Source organism: Rhinopithecus roxellana, chromosome 1, assembly GCF_007565055.1.
Source record: "Rhinopithecus roxellana isolate Shanxi Qingling chromosome 1, ASM756505v1, whole genome shotgun sequence".
Classification (NCBI taxonomy): domain Eukaryota; kingdom Metazoa; phylum Chordata; class Mammalia; order Primates; family Cercopithecidae; genus Rhinopithecus; species Rhinopithecus roxellana.
Window position 1 is genome coordinate 12,482,253 of NC_044549.1, and position 12,979 is coordinate 12,495,231.

The 12,979-nt window shown below is 34.1% G+C and overlaps 1 protein-coding gene across 8 annotated transcripts in view; it reads left to right on the forward strand.

The window, feature by feature from the left end:
- Positions 1-12,979, forward strand: part of ZNF654 (zinc finger protein 654) — an 87,577-nt gene that overhangs the window by 47,756 nt on the left and 26,842 nt on the right. For 7 of the 8 annotated variants that reach the window (XM_030939759.1, XM_030939769.1, XM_030939762.1 and 4 more), the window contains one exon: positions 6,304-6,385. In XM_030939759.1, coding sequence (XP_030795619.1) covers positions 6,304-6,385 — 82 coding nt within the window. Of the gene's footprint in view, positions 1-279; positions 321-6,303; positions 6,386-12,979 lie in introns of those variants that run through there. The other variant, XM_030939776.1, reaches the window with a different exon arrangement.

Genomic DNA, 12,979 nt, shown 5'->3' on the forward strand with positions numbered 1-12,979 from the left:
TATATTTTCAATGTCATCATTTCTTAAACTATATAATACCCTTATTTTGTATTCTCTATGATTTTAATAAAGTCTCTGTGACTAATGTTCTTTTGGCCTTGTTCATAGTGCTGTGTTTCCTTGTATGTTGTGCTTTTTATTGTTCTTATCATGATTATTTTTGTTTATATTGTGAGTTTGTATTGTCTAGAATAAATTTATCTGTGGTAATTGAAGCCTGGATTGAAAGAATTTGCATTTGTTTTTGTCAGGTGCCTGGAGATATTACTAGCTTGGGACCAGTATTAACTAAATTCTTCGCTTGAGAATATTTTGACCATGTAGGTATATGAATTCAGGTCACAACCTACAAGAGAAGATTTTCAAAGTAGTTTTTTTTTTCTTTTTCTTTTTCTACTTAGCTCCAAGTCCACACTGGCAGTTTTCCTTCCAGTCTAGAAATGTGGGGAAGAATATACTGGTGTAGCTATTTGAATTTTTAGCCAAGGCAAGCTCATTTTAATTGCTTTCAGAGGGAGAATCATTAAAGGTACCTAGTGACTCATACTACGGAAAATACAATGTACAGTTTCTTTAGTTTTGTCCGTACAGTAGTCTCCCCTCATCTGTGGATTCACCTTCTGTGGTTTGTTACCCATAGTCAACTATGGTCCAAAAATGTTAAATAGAATATTCCAGAAATAATACATTTTAAAATTACAGGCCATTCTGAGTAGCATGATGAAATCTCACACCATCCCAACTAGGATGTGAATTATCCCTTTGTTTAGTGTATCTACACTGTATACGCTACCTGCCCATTAGTCATTTCGTAGCCCTCTAGGTTATCAGATCAACTATCATGAGTATCACAGTGTTTGTATTTAAGTAACCCTTATTTTACTTAATAATGGCCCCAAAGCCAAGAGTAGTGATGCCGGTAATTCATATATGCCAAAGAGAAGCTATAAAGTGCTTCAATTGAAAAGGTGAAAGTTCTCAACTTCAGAAAAAAAAAATTGTATGCTGAGGTTGCTAAAATCTCACAGTGAGAACAAATTTCCTATCTCTGAAATTGTGAGGGACAAAGAAATTCATGCTAGTTTTATTGTCCCACCTCAAACTGCAAAATTTAAAGCCACAGAGTGTATGTTAAGGTGCTTAGTTAAGATGGAAAAGGCGTTACATTTGTGAGTGGGAGATATGAACAGAAACATGTTCAAATTGATGAAAATTGGGTTAGGTACTATCCGTGGTTTAAGCCATCCAGTGGAAGAGAAGGGGTCTGGTAATATCCCCCTGTGGATAAGTGGGCACTTGTGTGTGTGTGTGTGTGTGTGTGTGTGAACAAAATGTTAACTTTTTCCTCCCTCAGTAAAGATGTTACTGAAGAAAGTATTTTGAAGATTAAGTGCATTGGAATAGTTGACTATGTCAACGTTACCCACAATCAAATGCTCTTTGTTACTGTTAAGTAGGACTGAATAGAAATTTCTGTGAGATAACAAAGCTTCAGTTAGTATATATAGAAAAGTTGTTAAAAGTTGAGTGGTTTAAATAAAATGTGGGTAAAAGTGTATTATATTTATTGTTTGACTCACGTAGAGTAGACCTAATTTTCCTTTACTTAAATTGGTTAAGTGGATTTCTTTTATTTGGATAGTTAAGTATCATATCATAGAAAATTCAGTGGAATTTTCCTATGGTAGATAAATGCACAAATCTTTCTTGTATTTTAGTGTAAAAATTACTAATATGCTACAGAAATCCAAAAAAGAATAATAATTCTGGTTATCACTATCAAACACTCTATGTCTGTCTGTGTGTTTTAGGGAAGCCTGGTACCTTATTACCATTTGTAATACAGTCATATGCCACAGAATGATGTTTTGGTCAATGACTGACCACATATATGACAGTGGTCCCATAAGATTATAATAGCGTACTTTTACTGTACCTTTTCTGTGTTTAGATACACAAATACTTAACCATTGTGTTACAGCTGCATATAACATTCAGTATACAAATGTGCTGAACAAGTTTGTAGCCTAAGAGCAATAGGCTGTATATCATATAGCTTAGATGTATAGTAGGCTACACCAGCTAGGTTTGTATAAGCACACTCTGATGTTTGCACAATGACACAGTTGCCTAAGGATGTATTTCTCGAATGTATCCCTTTCAGTAAGTGATGCATAACTGTATATAGGAAAACATGGTCTGAATTCCTAGCATCCAAATGACAAAATCAGTCTGTTTCATAAATAGGGACTTTAGTAGTACTCTAGTTATTTGCTTGCATAGCAAATAGGAAGATACTGATTGATGAAAGGCAAATAAGTATGATTATGTATCATAGATTTTTTTAAAATTCAAAACACATATCATTTAGCATGTATTTGTCCTACTACAAATTATGTTTGTCTGTATATACAGTTGACCCTTGAACAATGCAGGGGTTGGGGTGCTGACCACCCTCCCCCATGCAGTCATATTCACATATAACTTTTGACTCCCCTAGAATTTAAGTACTAATAGCCTGCTGTTGGTAGGGAGCCTCACCAATAATATAGAGTATTGGTGCACACACATGTTGTATGTTATATGTATAATACACTGAATTCTTATAATAAAGGAAGCTAGAGAATAAGTGTTATTAAGAAAACTATAAAGAAAAGAAAATATATTCATTCTTCATTAAGTGGAAGGGGATCATTATAAAGGTCTTTATCCTTGTTTTCATGTTGAATTTGCTGAGGAAGAGGAAGAAGAGGGGTTAATCTTGCTGTCTCAGGGTTAGCAGAAGTCTGAGTTTGTTTATAAGTAGACCTGCACAGTTAAAATCCGTGTTATTCAAGGGGGAACTGTAAATCATTGTGTTTGGGAATATCCTGGATAATTATTTCAATTTAGGTAAATGAACTGTACATAACTTATAATTTGGACTCAAATTTTTTATAAATGTATAAACTATTAACATATTAAAACATGGTAAAAAATGTATTAAACACATTTACTGTAGAAACATATTAAACATATTCAACATGAAAAACTGATCAATATGATACAATAATAAATTTTTGGAAAGAAATCTTTTGATGAGTTTAATCAGATATTTTAAAAAAATCTTTATAGTTTAAAAATAATTAGTCTGTTACATTTCAACAAAACTGACATATGTATAGCTGAGCAGAACAAACCCCTGAAGACCTTGTGTTTCCTTATAGATTGTTGAAGAAAATCTGGATGGTGACATGTTAATAAATCAGGGTTGTACTATGTTATTAATCAGCAAATACCTATAGCACTAAGTGCCAGGAGTTATGCCAAGTGCTTTTCAAGAGGTGGTTACTAATATTATTACTTGTGTTTTATAAATAAAGAAACTGAAGTATTGAGATATTAAGTAACTTGCCCAGGGATACTCATCAATTAAGTAGTGGAGCTGAGATTCAAACCTAAACACCTAGACCATGGGTCTGTAAAGGACCAGATACTAAATATTATAGGCTCTCTGCCTACAATAGGTCTGTGTTGTCACTGGTCAACTCTACCACTGTGGTATGAAAGCAGCTATAGTCAATATGTAAATAAATGGATATGACTGTGTTCCAATAATACCTTATATATTGGCACTGATCATTGTATTTCATGTAATGTTCACCCACCATGAAATACTATTCTTTTGACTTAAAAAAATTTAAATATGGCTAACCATTCATATCTCATGTACTGTACAAAAACTGGCCTTCCTCGGGCCAGATTTGGCCTGTGAGCAGTAGTTTACTAGCCTTGCTGTAGGCTGTTACTTCTTATGGGCTTCTACTTTATACTATTTTGAACTCATTCAGTCTGCACCCTACAGAGTTTTCTTCCATAAGGAGGGCTACACAAGTTGATCTCTGAACATTTAGTTGATAATTTATACAGTCAATAGGAAATACAACAGGTTGGAAACAAGAGGTTTCTAATTCTACATATATTTCAGTTTCTTATAGTAATTTCAGCCTTTTCTTTCTTCATAAATACTTGCTGTCTTCCTTAAAACTTCCTCTAAGGAAAAGGTTTGATGTGTTTTGCCTTTATTTACTGTTACTTTGCATGTGGTTTTTCTCTCTTTAATATCATTATCATGGAGTTGGACCATGTTATTTAGGTAACTGGTAGTGGGGCATGCACACTACCATCTGTGCTTTAGATGGTACAGTCCAAACAGCAGTTTGTAAAGTTGGTGAGTAGTGGGTTCATTTCTGTTTTAGGAACATAATAACTGCTGTGTTGAACATGGATTTTGAGTAAGTATGGAATGTCTAGAGTGGAGATCCATTAGATGTTTAAAGATGAGATAGATGTGAATTAGTGCTTTGTTACTAGGAATAGAGAAGATTCCAGAGGTACTTTTTGTTGGGCTTGTTTTATACTTATTAATAGTAAAATGAAAAATTACAAAAGGATTAATAACAAAAAATAATTCTGCCTTTCATTTCTGACCCCTAGTTCTTATTTGCCCTTTGCAGAGTCAGTTGCTTTGCTGGATATCCTGCTAGATAGTCTGACAATGTACAAACTTTATATATTGGTGTATATGTTCCCTCCACCCCTTGACCCCTCACCTCCATTCCCATTTACACAAAGATAATGTAATGAATATATATCTCTGTGTCTTTGCTTAACAATATATCTTGGAATTTTTTTATTCATATAGATGTAGCTATATTCTCACTAATGTTCCATTAATATTTGTATTATATTTCATTGTATGGATATATTTAATTTACCTAGTACCCTATGGTAGACATTTCCAGAATATTTCCAGTTTTTTGCTACTATAAACCATTTGTAATGTATATTGTTGTTTATGTCTTTGAGCTTATATATGTATATTTCGAGGATGAAATTTCTATAAGTAGAACTGCTAGGTCAAATGGTATGTGTACCTTTTAAATTGTGATGAGTAGAGGAACATTTACATTCCCTCCAACAAGATTATCAAGTCCTGTTTCTATACACCAAAGCCACCATAGAATACATCATCTCTTTTATTTTCATAAATATGAGAGGGGAAATGGTATTTCATCTTTATAATTTTGGCCTGACAATGAATAAGAGCATGTTTTTCTATTTGAAAAAAAAAATCCACTTGCATTTATTTTCTGTGAAATATTCTCTTGCAGTTTTCTACTAGGTTATTGACTTTTTATTTTTTTTTTTAACCTAACTTGTAGAAGCATTTAAATTAAGGAAATCATCAAATAATCTTTCTCTGTGTTATCAGTTTGCTTTGGACTGGTTTTAAGTTTTTTGGTCCGTTGATATTTTAAAATTTGTAGTAGTCAAATTTATAAAAATGTCAGGTTATGGAGTATGGTGATTGTGCTGTAAGTGTGTAACTGTGTAATATTTAGGTCTTTTATATAATTTTAAAAGCATATATATTCTCATAGTTATATTTTATAATTTTAGTCTATTAGTGATTTGTTTTGATTAAAAGCAAAAACCATTTATTAAAAAAACAACTTCAGGTAGTTACACTTGAGGATTCAGCTAGATGAATTAAGATCTAAGATTTAGAGGGATTTGTCACTTGTACTACTTTAGGATTGCTAAACAATAAATAATTTTATAATTTTCCATGCTCATGATTAGGAAATCATTCATGTTCTTTTCTTTATGAATCATAAATTATTAAGAGCACATATTTAGTAACAGTATTTCCAAATGATTTATTTAAAAATGAGGAACTACAGAATTTGAGCAATCCTGTTATGAGTGGGATAATCAAGGTAAGCTTAGTGTGAGGAACCATGTGTCATTTATTAGATATAGTTGTTAGTATATGCTATAATAGAAATGTTGGCCAAGAGTTTTATGGTGATTCTCTAACTTATGTTTTTGTGTTAATTTTATACAACTCTTATATCACCCTGAAAAAAACGAGATTTCGGATTTTCTCTGGAGTCCTATTATATTACAGTGAAGCCGGACTTTGGGTTCATTTTAGATCATCCTTCCATATATAGCTCTATCATTGCTGTGACCTTGTATGCCATTAAATTGTATTGCATTGTGGTCATTAGTAGGCATGAGTAATATAATTGTTTCATTCTATAGTTCTAAAACTGAAGTATATTTCTTTGTATTTTCCTTGAAGGCACTTCTTTTAAAATCTTACAGAAAACATAATATGAATTCTGGTGATCAGTACAATTTTTTTAAACCAAAAAATTTTAAGTCAAATATTTGATAACTGTTACTAGTTGATAATCTTTTAATTGGAGCAAAACTCAAAGAAAGCAATGAAAGTTATTCACTTATTCTTTCTAGGAGTTTCTTTGAGTTGCTGCTGTTCTTTGGAAGAGATGAGTTTTATGAAGAGCCCTTAAAGGATATTCTTGGATCATTCCAGGTAAAAAACAGTTTACTACTTCACATTTTGTTTACACTTAAAATAGGCCATTATGCTCTTGCTAAATACAGCTTATTGGTTATTTATTGCTTATAAGTTTTTAATGGTTGCTAACGTGACAGTGTTTAAGATCCTGTTATTACTGGCTGATAAAGAAAACTCATATAATTAATTTTTAACTGTATTCCCAAGCAGTTCCTAGCTGGAATTAATATTCCACATTTGCTAGAAAAGAGCCTGCTACCACCCTTGTGGATTCCTAGAACTTTCCTTGGTAAAAAACGATTCTTCTTTGCCAGACTTGAAGCAAGCTGTCTATCCCATGCCACTTTTTCCCTAGTCTGTACCTTGATTTTCTCTCTCATAATAGCTTTCCCCAGCTAGGAGGCAGAAGATTTTTTTTTTTTTTTTTTCGGGCACCTGGTATAGGAGAGAGGAGAGTAAATTCAGATGGGAATGACAAAAGATTCAAGACCTCTCCTGTAGATGAAAGACATTTGATCTTTTTACTACTTACTGGGAAGCAACCCTGACCCACTCAGTGAAGCAAAGGAAGATGTACTTTGAGCTCCCCCTAGGGGTGAAGTCTCCCTGACCACCCATTTAGAACTGAAATACACAGACAAGGTATCTTGTATTTGTTACCATGGTGTTAAAAGAAAGGCTTATAGACAACCACATGGCTGGATTAGGTACGTTACATTGAACATTCTACTTTAACCATTCTTACATTCAGCAAAAGAGGTAAAAATACCTGTTCTCATGGAACTTCTGTTCCAATTAGAGTATATATTCAAGTATTTAAAACTTATTAATTTTCCATTCCATTTTTTTGGACGCTTGTATTCTCGGTAATCCATTCTTAAAATTTTACTCGGCAAATGTTTATTGAGTCCTCATAGTATGCTTTGCACTAAGGTCTGAGAAAAACAGTAGTAAGCAAAACAGAAAAATCCTCCTATTGTGGAGTTATTAATTCTGGTATAGGGACAGAAAGACAATCAAACCTTTATAAATGAAAAACTGACAGATTCATTAGAGAAAAATAGAGGAGGATGGGGATAGTGCTGGCATAGTGATATTGGGGAAGGATATTTCAGTATGAAATGGAGAGGTAAAGAAATACCTCATAGAGATGTCAGCTGACCACTGATAATGGGAACCATTGAAATGTTTGGAGTAGACGAGGGACAATATTTAACTTCCACTTTAAATGTATGGAAAACATAACACTAGTGAAGGTACATATCCTTTATTTTTTCCCTTGTAAGCAGGGTGCCCATTCAGTTATCAAAATAATAAATTTTTCAAGGAAAAGTTAACGGTTTTGCATACTTTTCTATCTCCTGTTCTGATCCTTTGACACTCTCTAATCCTGGCTGATTCTAAAGCTCATCTACTAACCCCCCAACCCCACCTTTAAAAAGTCTCTGCCATTTCTGCCACTTTTGTTACTGTGGCTTCTTCCTACTCTGAATTTCCTTGAGCCTGTAACTCCTACCTTCTAGGAGAGGTTTCACCTTTTGCTCTCATGTTATCTTTACTTAGAGAAACATCCTTCATTTGCTGACCTGAGCTTCTGCTGTAGGTGCTTCCCAGGCCTGTGCCCTTGGGAACTCAGGAAGGGCCAACATGTAGTCCATCATGTATACCTCCCTAAAACCTTGTATTTTCCAAGCTTACAAATTCTCCAGGCTTTTGACTGACATTGATAATAGTCACTAATAGTGATAAGTGACTAATTCAGTGACAACCCCAAATGTCACTTTTTGAAATATTTTTAATCTATTGTACTGTGCAAGTACAAACCCTAGCTCCCCAAGTGGTTCATCTCCATACATCTTTCATACAGATTCATACCAGCATAAGATGGTGTTCTTTCTCTTCTCCCATAAGTAGGACGAGCACTATCCTACTCATATTTTAATGTACATAAAGATCACCTGGGGATCTTGTTAAAATTTAGATTATGATTCAGTAGTTGTGGGAGGGGGCCTGAGAGTCTGCATTTCTGATAAGCTCCAAGGTGATATTAATGCTGCTAGCCCCTGAACCACACTTTAAATACTAAGGTCTTCTTTGTTGGATTTGAGTTAACTTCTCTTTCCCCTGCTGTATTTCCACCATGAGTTTACCAGCTTTGCTGCTTACACTGTGTCATCCTGGGCAAGTTTCATAATTTCTGTATCACTTTCTTTATTTGTGAAATGGGGGCAATAACTATACTTGCTGCATAGTAACTTTATGGGTTAAATGAGTAGAGTGCTTGGCATAGTTCCTGGCAAATGGTCATGTCACTGTTTTAAGGCAGGCGGTAGAGCCTATCTGCTGAAGGGCATGAGTTCTCAAGGCTTACTACCTGGATTTTTACTTTTACAACAATACCAAAACCACGCTATTAGATTTATTATTTTCTTCCATGAATTTCTGATCTCCTAAAATCTCAGTTGTTCAAGTAAAAAGTTTTAACTCTTCTTACCTATAATTTTTCCTCTCTGTTATTTCTAGAAGAAACTTCATTCTTAGAGTCAAATGTTCCATTTACTGGCTTATAAAAGTTTTCTTCTTAGCCTTTTACTTCCAGTACTTTTGTTTACATTTCTCATATGATGCATCTGCCTCATCATTATATCTAGCAGTTTTCGAGATTCCCAATGAAATGACAAAAATAATGTATAATGAGGGAAAATAATAATGATAAATGCTGGAAATTAGGATGGGAGCTTGATGTCAATTGCTCAGGGATGAAACCAGATTGATGGAGGGGAAACAAATAATACTTGATTGACTGAGTGCGATGAAACAGGGAAATGTGTGAGAGAGGAAAAAATAATACAGAGAGAGAGAGAGAGAGAGAGAACTTCTAGTAGTATCCAGTCATGTGCCCCCCATCCCATGCTTGTAACAACAAGGGCTGGAGGAAATAGCAGGTGGTAGGGATTTGGGGTGTGGTCAATCTCATTCTTGTTGCTGCTTCTCAGAAGTGCATCAGGCATGCAGCAGAGCCTAACGGACAGAAATCCTGAGTGACTTTTATATCCACATTAAAAATAAGATATATGGGCTGGGCGTGGTGGTTCACGCCTGTAATCCCAGCACTTTGGGAGGCCGAGACAGGCAGATCACCTGAAGTTGGGAGATCTAGACCAGCCTGACCAACATGGAGAAATCTCGTCCCTACTAAAAATACAAAATTAGCAGGTCGTTGTGGCTCATGCCTGTAATACCAGCTACTCGGGAGGCTGAGGCAGGAGAATCGCTTGAACCTGGGAGGCAGAGGTTGCAGTGAGTAGAGATCACGCCACTGCACTCCAGCTGGGGCAACAAGAGCGAAACTGTCTCAAAAGAAAAAAAATACATATATACACACACATATATATATGTGTGTGTGGTGTGTGTGTGTGTGTGTATATATATATGGCTTTTCATGAGAGCATTCTTTCCATTGAGAGAATGAGGGTATGGCCCAAACTAAATGCAGCCAGCCCCATTACACAGAGGTCAGAAAATCTCATAAGAGAGGTGTCGTTGTCTTTCACTGAAGCTTCCTATTTACTCTCTCATAGGCCATGATCTACCAAATTAAACTGTAGTACATGTAAACTTTCTCCTTCTCCCTTTGTTTGGGCATGAAGGATTTGACAGAGACTTATTTACCTGCTAGCAAAACAGTTCTCTGTTACAGATGTTCTAAGTAAAGATGACTAAAGAGGATAAATACCTCAGTTATCATCAGTTAACTGGAAAGATATCTTGTTTAAAAAATTTTTTTCTTAAAGGATCTGTACATTTTTGCCAAGGTTGAGTTCATAATATCTTCCATGAATGTAAGTGAAATTGCAAAGAAGGGACAACTCCAGAGTCCCAAAAAGGATATACTTCAATAGCTCAGGAAATACATAATTCTACTTATTTTAAAAAATCAAATCATTTAACTTATAGGCATTCATACATTTTTATAATTTTGAGACTGACAGTCATCTTAAAAATTATTAATCCAATTCCCTTATTTAACATATCAGAAAATTAAGCCCCACCAGAGTTGAGGTTTATAGAAGCAGAATGAGGGCCTAAGTCTTACTCTCAACCCAGCATTCGAATTCTTTCTATGCCATATTCCCTAATCTATTATAAAGATATACTCATATGTTTACAGTAATGTATATGGCTAAAGAACAGGTTTAAATGTTTTATTTATACTGCTATCTTGAGAGCTTTATTGTCTAAGATTTTAAAACCTTCTAAAGACTGCCTTATTAGGGATGGGGAGGGATGAAGAAACTTCACTTTGGTGATCTGAGTGGTAGTCAACAAAGGCCTAGACTAGAATGGTAATTGTAGAAATGACAAGGAACAAACAAATCAATCAGGAGATGATGAAGAAAACTGACATGATAATCAATAGAAGACAAACATGAGTTTTATATTCAGCCTCAAACACAAATACAAAAAAAAATACCACCTAAGACAAGGGTCTCCAGACTTCTGATATACCATATAGTTTTTAAAATACAGTTTAAGCACATATCCCCTTTATGCATATATTACTTACGCACATGTACTCATACTATATACGTTATAAAACAAAAGTACATTTAAAAAGTGTAAAACTAAAATAATGTTTTAAATTCAACAGTATAAAGTCAGTGACAGTAGTGTGATTATGGTGTATTTTTGAAACATTTTCAAAATTACTGTATCACAGTGATACAGTAATTCGAAGTCAGATGTTAGGTTCATTTTACTTTGATGTTTGGTCATAAGTTAAAAGGATATTTTTGATAGAAAATTTCTTGTCTGAGCATTAGGACAAGTACCTAATGCATATGGTGCTTAAAACCTAGATGATGGGTTGATAGGTGCAGAAAATCCACAGTACATGTATTCCTATGTAACAAACCTGCATGTTCAGCACATGTATCCCAGAGTTTAAAGTTAAATAAATAATAAATCCAAACAAAGATGAGCAAAATTAAAAAAAGGAAAATTTTCTTTTCTGAATCGTGATGCTCAGTTTAAAATGCCTTCCGTGAATTATGCAAAATTGGACTACCAAAGTTGTATTCCTAAAGTCAATCCATGTTTTCTTTAATTCTGACCACTTTTACCAATGAATTAAAAACTCATTAAAATGCTCCAGTTGAAAATTTTTTCAACAGAAAATTCTTAAGTTTTTTAATGGCATAATAGAAGCATTATAGGTGACATACTGATTTTTGGCAACAGCAATCATGTAATAAATGCAAATACTTCCAAACGTTCATTTTAAAATATTTTCTTTGTAAAAACTTTGTATTGAAAAACAGTAACTTCTTTCATTGTTACAACTGTCGCCTTTATTTTATATGGGCAAGCTCAGAATGATTAATTTTTGAAAATACTAGGTAAATATTCCTCAGGAACCTACCATAAAAAAAGAATGGCAAATTAAACATGATTGCCTTTTTGTAAAAGAAAAATGCATAACATCCTTAAATTTTATAACTTTATGAAATGCTTTGCTATGAGATAACCAATGAACGTGTAATAAGATTTATGATTATTCTCATCTCATTTCAAAGTATTACAAAGACTACTGTAATTCAAAGATTATGTTTTTATAATATTAACCATATTGAAGACCTTTTACATTTTTGTCTTAATTTGCTGCAGTAACTTGCTTATGAGTGAATTGGATACGTGGTGGTCTGTAGCTTTATTCTGGAATCTTCATTCAGACTCCATAGTGCTTCCATTTACACAGATTTCTATAAAACCCTATTTTGATTAAAAAGTTATTTATTATTGGGACTGTATCTTCTCTGGCACATCTTTCCTTTCTTGTCTCTGTTTGAAAAAACTTTTAACCACCTAAGAAGATGTCAACACTTAAGAGAGTAATGCAAGGCCTTCCTCTTACATAATAATGTAGCACAAATGTTCAATATGGCAGGAGAAGAAATTAAGTTTATTATGGATTAAGGTAGCTAGTAGAAGCCTCTTGGGGAAAGTGGGATTGTGTAAAGATAGGATTTAGATACGTTTATGGACGTTGTAGGAGAATGACATAAGAAATGGCCTAGGTAAGAAAAGACAAGGTGAATTTTGGGAAATGTGAGAGAGACCAGACTGAAAAAAAGGATTCATGATGTGCAATAGGTGAATGAGTAGGTAGGTAAGTTCAGAAGTCCTTAAATTTGAGATTAAAGTAGTAAGACTTTCATCCTATGATAAACTGCTGATGGATCCAGACCAGTTATGTAGAATGGCCAGAACACTGATCTATAGCTTCACAGACACATGTTGTAGGTGCCTTCTCCAAAATGGCAACCAGTTCAGGGAAAAGAAATCTTCCTTTTGGAGTAAAACATTAAGAAATGGACTCTGAAAGAAGTGAGGGAGTTGTATTTTCTCTCCACCTTTGGCAAAGACACAAAGTTGAATGGAAGTAATTAAGGGGATTATATTTAGCACAGTGTAATGTGGGTATCAATAATAATAGACTGATGACTTAATAAAGGATTAAGATAGAGGCACAATTTATTATTTAAGTAAATATTCTAGAAAAATACAATATGTATGGCTGCGTATGGTGGGTCATGCCTGTAATCCCAG